The sequence below is a fragment of the Lampris incognitus genome, chromosome 8 (assembly GCF_029633865.1).
Source record: "Lampris incognitus isolate fLamInc1 chromosome 8, fLamInc1.hap2, whole genome shotgun sequence".
Classification (NCBI taxonomy): Eukaryota; Metazoa; Chordata; class Actinopteri; order Lampriformes; family Lampridae; genus Lampris; species Lampris incognitus.
In genome coordinates this window covers 16,842,310-16,851,001 of record NC_079218.1, presented here as the reverse complement: position 1 = coordinate 16,851,001, position 8,692 = coordinate 16,842,310, and the positions used below count along the sequence as shown (strand labels likewise).

Here is an 8,692-nt window from a genome sequence, read left to right as displayed (position 1 = left end):
GCACACACACACACACACACACACACACACACACACACACACACACACACACACACACACACACACACACACACACTCCTTCAAAAAAGTACTTAAAACACACCTTTTCAAATGTGCTTACAATCTGTAACTCTTTTTGTTGTTTGATTTTAACTTAATTTTGATTTTTGTTTTTATTGTGTCTGTGAAGTATCTGAGTCTGAAAGATACTTTAATAATAATATCATTCCTTCACCAGTTTTAAAAAAGAAAAATCACACTGTCTTCTGGCATCATTCACTGTGGAGGCCGCTGAGCTGCAGAAAATGAGATCAACGCAAACTAGAAATTTACATACAACATAGGGAAGATAAGTACCATTACTTTCAGGGCAAATTTTATTTGCTTCCACCTGACGGTATACACAAGAGGGTGTGCAGTCATCTGGAATGGCATTCAGTCATAATTGTGCGCATTTATTTATTTCTGTACTGGGACCTCACCAGCCATCTGACATTTGCATCCTTCTTTGGGATAGTGAAATCATAGGGGTTTGGGTAAACCAGTGCAATTGTAACAGTGTCTATAGGGCTACAGTAAGGGTGTCAACGTGCTCCAAATAAGTCTAGAGCTGCGACAGAACATTGGAAGCCAAACTGCATGTCAGGCCAGTACCGTCAGGCTCCACATTAATGTTCTTCACGACTCCATCCTCCACCACCATGACATACCTGAAAGACAATGGTTTAAAAAGACAGTGAGGCCTTGTACTAAATCAGGCTTTTACTTCTATTTTGAATCAGTTCAGTCTGGAAATGCTTTCAATGTTTGGGCAGCACTACTCTCAAATCAGTTTTTTTTCCAAAGTGCTTTACAGAAGAAAAAAATATTTTAAAAAAATAATGAAAATAAACAAAAACTTGCAAAAATAGTAAATTTGGTCAAAAGGTAGCAAAAAAATACATAAGTCTTTAAAAGGTGTTCTGAAAGTGGATATTGTAGTGGACTTATAGACATGATGCACCATAGCTTGTTGTTTGTATAAAGCTGACATGCTCACTTTAAGGGCTCAAGGTGTAGCCATGGTGATGCAGCGCCATGTGGTTGGGTGGGGTGGTGTATAGTATAAGGAAATAACCAACACATGCGGGGTGGTGGTCAAAGAGAAGTTGTTCGTCTGTTTTCTGCCAACTTCCACAACGGTGATCCTGACGTGGTCATAACCAGGAGGAGACCCCTAGCCAGGCTGCAGCTCGTCATAAGTGGCAGCATCACCGTAACTTGAATAAGACGGGTCAGAGTTCAAGTCGGGGTATTGGAAAACCTCCTCAAAGACAAGCTGGGATGGTGATTTCCTGCAACGCGAACTGCGCTTCTGTCTGGGCGAACCAAGCTGAGGCTGATGACTCCCAAAACTCAGCAGCTTGAGAGAAACTGCATTAGCCGCCATGTTCGTGAAGAGCTGTCTCCGGAAACGTCAGGGTGGAAGTTGGGAGAAAACAGAGATGAACAACTTCTCTCTTTGATCACACACCTCGCGTGTGTAGTTTATTTACTTATATACACCACCCCGCCCAACCACATGGCACTGCGTCACCATGGCCACACCCTGACGGCTTAAAGTAAGCACGTCAGCTTGATACAAACAACAAGCTATGGTGAATTATGTCCATAAGTTCCATTATCCAAACCACTTATCCTGCTCTCAGGGTCACGGGGATGCTGGAGCCTATCCCAGCAGTCATTGGGTGGCAGGCAGGGAGACACCCTGGACAGGCCGCCAGTCCATCACAGGGCCGACACACACACATTCACACCTAGGGACGATTTAGTACGGCCAATTCACCTGACCTACATGTCTTTAGGAGGAAACTGGAGCACCCGGAGGAAACCCACGCAAACATGGGGAGAACATGCAAACTCCACACAGAGGACGACCCCCAAGGTTGGACTACCCCGGGGCTCGAACCCAGGACCTTCTTGCTGTGAGGCGACCGCGCTAACCACTGCGCCACCGTGCCGTGACTATCGTAGTGGATGTCCATAAGTCCACTACAATATTCACTATTCCAGCTTTATATGTAGAAATGGGTAATGCAGTGACACAGCATGGTGGTGCCATCAGCGCCACCTTGACTCTTGATAGCAACATAGCTTGGCTATTAAACTACATGTATGCTAAAACATACAAAGACAAATGGGAGAGTATGGCTTATACAACCAATCATCTAAAAGGAATCAATAAAACCTCCAGAACATTCTCAGGGAAGTTTCACAGAACAGTTGTGTCAAAATTAGGCAACGTTTCAGTCTGCAAGACAAGTCACGTCCTGCATACAAAAACAGCAACTGATAAAGCCAGACTCAATTATAATTAAGTGTCAATGGATTTGTGTGTGCAATGCACTGACACCGGAAGAGATTTCTCTTAAGACAGCAGGTGAAGCAACACAGAGAGAGGGGAAAAAAGAAAAAAAAGAAAAGCATCACACCAATATATTGTCTCTTAACGTCAAAACATCATCACCTCTTTTTCCTCTGAGGCCAAAATAATGCTATGATTTCTTAACCACAAATTTTGATCATCAACGGTCACCGGTCGACACCGATGTGCGCACACAGATTTTGGCCTTCATACTTGAACTCAGCCCTAGCACGTGCCCTTGAGGGTAGTGACGGGTTTACAAAACCGAATTACACACGAATAGCCAAAAAATGGACGCAAAGAATATAAACAAAAGAAAATAAGGGAGCACAAAAACCCTTGGTGGTTAACCACTTTGTCGTTTTGTCTTTCATCCTGTGCTGCTTGAGTGTGTAGGCCTTATTGTGTTAGTGCCTTTGTCCCCACAACTGTTGGGTTTCATGTGACGTCATGCTACCAGATAGCGTCCCCGCTTGACCAATCAGCATGGGTTAACGACTGTGAGCCAACAAGAGAAATTTGATTTATGTTTGGATAAATAAGATTCTGCTCAGTAGTGGGTCATCTCTCATAGAATATAATGTAATCATACTTGTTTTTCTAGAAAGATTAGTGTCATCATTGACATCTGAATCTACGCTGGAGTACTCCAACTAAGGGCTCAACTTATCCCTACAGCTCAAGTCTGCATATTTGCCCTCCTCTAAATGTCATAACTATGCATGTGAAAAAACAAGACACACTTTTTTATTTTATTTTTTATTTACCCCCCACCTTTTCTCCCCAGTTATATCCGGTCAATTACCCCACTCTTCTGAGCCATCCCGGTCGCTGCTCCACCCTCTCTGCCGACCTGGGGAGGGCTGCAGACTACCACATGCCTCCTCCAATACATGTGGAGTCGCCAGCCGCTTCTTTTCACTGACAGTGAGGAGTTTCGCCAGGGGGACGTAGCACGTGGGAAGATCACGCTTTTCTCCCCAGTTCCCCCTCCCCCCTGAACAGGCGCCCAAACTGACCAGAGGAGGCACAAGTGCAGGGACCAGGACACATACCCACATCCGGCTTCCCACCCGCAGACACGGCCAATTGTGTCTGTAGGGACGCCGGACTAAGCTGGAGGTAACACGGGGATTTGAACTGGCAATCCCCGTGTTGGTAGGCAATGGAATAGACCACTGCGCTACCTGGACACCCCTCTTTTTTGTTTTCAAAACAAAATGCCTGACAGGCGCCAGTTGTATGTTACAGTATGTTGGCACAACTGACATGGGTAAAAATTATCCTTACCGCTTAGATCTCTTGTTCCCGAGGACTTGCACAATCTGATCATTGTCAAGCAACAGGTCAACTGCCTAAAAAGCAGAGGAAAAGAAATCAATTTGGAGAAAGTCACAAAAATGTCCAACAGATCTTTAATAAATCAGTGGATTTTGTTTTACCTTAGTGAATGCTCCCGTAGGATCGGCCAGCATCCGAACCTACAATCCGACAATACAACCAAAACTATTTAAGGGAAGGACATCAATCTATTTTTTGCTTTTTACAATGGTACTGCTTTAGAAAAAAAACTTTGAAAATAAAGCATATCCCACCTTGCCATCTGATCCATGCTCCTTTCCCCAGGCAGTCATGACAAATGCGTCATTGACAGCGATGCAAGCAATCTCTTGCATACCTTTACTTCGCAACTCCACAGCCTGCTGCACAAAACCTGGAAGATGTGTCTGGAAGACAAGTCAGCAATTTGAAATGAAGACAGGCTTAGATTTGTTCATTGTGTGACATGTTGAGTGAACTCATTCAATTGCAGGTGGACCTACCTTGGAACAACCAGGGGTGAAAGCCCCTGGCACGGCAAAGAGGACTCCTTTTTTCCCTTTGAAGAGCTGGTCCATGGCCACCTTGTTACCAGGCTCCCCCTCCTGGACCTCCACTTCTGGGAGACTTTCACCAACCTAATATGGATTGTATGAAAAACAATGAAGAATTAGAATAAATAAAATGCATTATAAAACGTAGCTGAGGAGACCATAGGGGATCATTGCAATGCATATTGTTGTGGCTTTCCTTTCAAGTCTATAGGGATGTACTTTCGCAGATGAAGTGAAACGAAATGCTGTTTCCCCCAGCCCACAGCAGTGCAACATACAGACAAAAACACATTCAAGAACTACAAGAACACACATATTCAAATAACACATATATCCAAACCAAACAAAAAATAAAAGTCACTGTCCAAGGGAACAAACATCAGCAAGGATGACTGTCAGAACCACCGGTCTGCATGAGCAAGCGGTTAGCCTAGCCTGCCCCGATTACGCGTCCTGTCAGACTGCCCTCCGTGTTTCCTCTTCGGGCGCAGCTCCAGGCAGGGGCCGTGGTCCCTGTGGCAACCGGACGAAGCAGACCAAGCCCTCCCAGCTGATCCGGCGCCAGCTCTCCCAGCCAGACAAGCTACCTCCCCGCAATCCACACGACGACATACAAAACACCAGTCAACGGCCAGGTGAGGCCGCCGCCAGACCGTCCTCGGTGTTATCGTTAGCTGCCAGCCTTCATGGGCTAGCAGTTAGCTTAGCCTGCCCCACCTCTGCGTCCTGTGAGACCGCCCTCAGTGTTACCCCCTCAGGTGCAACTCCGGGCAAGGCCGTGGTCCCTGAGCCCACAGTGCAGCAGACCAAGCTCTCGCAGAGCCGATCCAGCGCCAGCTCTCCCAGCCAACAAACGGAGACAAAAATTTAGACGCAGACTTGGACAAAGACACTGCATCGACAGTACTGGGTGAGGCCGCTACAAATGTGAATTCGCGCAGCCATCTTCCCACACCGGTACTGGGTGAGGCCGCTGCGAACGTGAATTCGCGCAGCCATCTTTGTTGGTTATCCATCTGCATCTCTATGTTCTCAAAAGTGAAGCTGTTTTTCAGTAACAGACTTAATTACCGACATCAATTACCCCCCAAACAGTGAACAACATAAAATCAAAACCCCAATCAACTTCCTGTCTTTCCATTTCATGATGCTGTTCTGTTACAAAGTGTCCCTGGTCATGTTGAGTCAATAATGTCAGACAAAAATCATTGACTGAAGGATTCTTAAATGCATATCCAAACGGTTGAATGCTTAGCAGGTGATAATTGTGCGTGAACTTTGCATGCATGTGTACAAAACACATGCACATTTTCTAAACGTGCATCAACAAGTAGGTATAAATAAGTGACCTCCGGATGGCGCTGCGAGCCATTTCTTCTTCCCAGGCTGCCTCGTTGGCCGCTGCTTTCTTTTTCTCCCCGCCTCTGATTGGTTAAAGTTAGGGTTACGTTGGGGTCAGGGCTCGGCTGCGTTGGGAAAAGGAAACCCTCTTGTTGGCTGGACCGGCCGGTGGGCCAGCGCCACAAACGCGAATGTCGCTGACTGACGATTGGGCCGCTGGATCAGGTGACCAACAACGTCACTGACGTTACACAATTGGTCGGCCGAGCGGCACGAGGGAGAGCGCAAAAAAAAGAAAAGAAAAGCGCAGTTAGAGCACCCCAAATGATTACTCTGTGACAAAGCAAATAGCGTCTCGGTGCTGCTTGCACGTATTTAACTTACGTAACATGCACACATTTGGCGCAAACTCGGCCTCCTTTCTCTGCAAATCAGCCTTTCACAAAAGTGAAAATGATTTGCATTTTCAGAGAGTTGGTGGTAACGGACGCGCAGACTTCCCAGTGCTCATGGCAGCAGTGGTTGTAGCCAGGCGTTCTTGTGAGCGGATATCTAGAAGGAGAATATCACTCTTGGCTTTAACTGAGACCGAAGTCATTCACAGATACAGGTTGCCAGGTCTGACAAATTATTGTTATACTTGATGGCATCCAAGGGTGAAACATTGACCTACTGTGTTCTTGACGCAAAAGCAACCATTTATACTTTGCTACACGGATAATTGCAATCAGACGCAAAACAAGGGCGGGTTGCATTCAGGGGCAAACAGTGTGCGTGTGTGGCGGGGGGGGGGTTAAACTGTAACACCAGTAGCGCAACATCTTTTGTGAATCGGGACCTCCAGACGGGGCAGATAGCGGTTTGCAAGTGATGCGCAATTCATGGCGTTTATCAGGGGCCACAACCCGCTCTTTATGAGCCCGCCTGTCAACACAGAGGGAGTCTTAGAAAAAACCAGACATCCGCAGATAGAAGCAGATGAAAGAGGGAGGAGAGTTAACAGATAATTAGAATAGTTATAATTACAATTGTTCTCTTTCAGATCAAACAGTGGAAAGTATTGTTCTTTCCTCTCAACGTAGTTTAAGCATGTCGTGTGATAGCACCCTTTAATAACAAATATTAGTGGGACCGCTGCTGATGACACGTTTATATCCAGGAATTCGCATTACAGACACCACCACGGACTAGCCCTCAAACCAACTGGCCACAATTTCCAACGCTGACCACACACGGTCCGGGACGCAGGTTTGGACCTGGTCTCGTTTTAAAATGGCTGTGCTGCGGTCGCTGGTTTAAACTGGGAAGCCATTCTCGGCGTGAGATACGTTTAAAGCGATACGTTTACCACTCACTTACCTCAGGATTGCTCCAAGTGTCCCCATTTACCAGCAAAATAACTTTGATCGCGGATTGAAACGAGGAAATTAGTAAAGCTGGTGGGGGAGGAGGAGGGGGGGTTATACGGTACTGCGCAGTTTAGTATCGGAAGCACGTTTAACGCGGCCCACCGTAGCCTTACAGTTCTCCCCGGGGGAAATAACGGTACTGAATAGTGCAATCACAGCCCTCTCCAGTATATTATAAATTAGGACTTTTAGTTACTTATTGGTGTATATGCGACATGGCGATGGCAAGACACGCAGAAGACGATTATTAAAAACATTTTGCTTGGACGACTTGTACAACAAAATACTTAACGTTGGTTGTTTAGGCTGCGACGGACCACCGGCTGGCAGCGTCAAATAAACAAGAGTGGCTCCCACACACAAACGCGTTACAGGGGGAACCTCGTGAATAACGTTACATCATCTTTCTCTCTTTCCTTCTTTTTTTCTTAAAACAAATTCCCGCACTTCTGCCACGGTCCCCCTGTAAAGCGACGAGAGTGCCGCTTACCTTGATCGGCATGTTTGCAGCGGCGGCCGTGTGCAGCAGTCTTCCGACCTGGACGACGCGGATGTGTTTTGCGACGAGCGTAACTGGAAGCATCCCGGCGCTGAATGGAGCCCCGCGTCCACCGAGGCAAAGTCACTTCCTGTCGGCGCGCGCGCACGCACACACCGACTCGCTCGTCCGATTGGGATTTAGAGCGGCTAAAGCTTATTTCATTGCATCATCTCCAAACCGGAACTCTCGTCTAACGCAGTTAGTCTGATGCTCTAATGAGCACTGGTGGCGACCATAAACGGAGCTCGTCTAGACTGTGAAGGCGCTGGGTCGTTCTTTTTTATTGTTGCTGTTTATAAATGTGTTAGTTAGATGTGGTGCCCGTTCCTGCTCATAATCACGTCAAGTCTGATCGCTTTCTACTGTGTTGTTGTTGTTGTTGTTGTTTTGTTTTGTTGTTTTTTTTGAACTGTGATGGATGTCTTTGTCTATTGTTAATGTATTTATGTTCCTTGCCTGATGGCAAATGAATTTGCCCTTTGAGGATTAATCTTCCTGTCTATCTATCTATCTATCTATCTATCTATCTATCTATCTATCTATCTATCTATCTATCTATCTATCTATCTATCTATCTGTCTATCTGTCTGTCTGTCTGTCTGTCTGTCTGTCTGTCTGTCTATCTATCTATCTATCTATCTATCTATCTATCTATCTATCTATCTATCTATCTATCTATCTGTCTGTCTATCTGTCTGTCTGTGTCTGTCTATCTATCTATCTATCTATCTATTTATCTATATATATATATATCTGTCTGTCTATCTGTCTGTCTGTCTGTCTGTCTGTCTATCTATCTATCTATCTATCTATCTATCTATCTATCTATCTATCTATCTATCTATCTATCTATCTGTCTGTCTATCTATCTATCTATCTATCTATCTATCTATCTATCTATGTCTAGTTGCAAGAATGTTTCAGACCATCTTTGCAAAATTCCACTTTTAATGAAAAACCAAATTGCACATGAGTGAATTTTTTTCTTGTTTTCGAGATTTTGGTAATTTTAAGTTGGTCATACCAGGGTTTAACCAACGATGAAGTCCACAAAGTCGATATTTAATACTTTTTTTTTAATTCTCATCTGGACCAAAAATTACTATGTACATTATTTAGCCAT

The 8,692-nt window shown here is 45.2% G+C and overlaps 1 protein-coding gene across 1 annotated transcript; it reads right to left on the bottom strand.

The window, feature by feature from the left end:
- Window positions 1-270: 270 nt before the first annotated feature.
- On the bottom strand, window positions 271-7,674 carry prdx5 (peroxiredoxin 5). The gene is made up of 6 exons (XM_056284899.1): window positions 7,519-7,674; window positions 4,228-4,362; window positions 4,000-4,131; window positions 3,847-3,885; window positions 3,695-3,759; window positions 271-710 (listed from the first exon to the last, which is right to left on the bottom strand). The coding sequence occupies exons 1-6, from the start codon at window positions 7,609-7,611 to the stop codon at window positions 605-607; spliced, it is 570 nt and encodes a 189-aa protein (XP_056140874.1). The 5' UTR covers window positions 7,612-7,674; the 3' UTR covers window positions 271-604.
- Window positions 7,675-8,692: the final 1,018 nt, after the last annotated feature.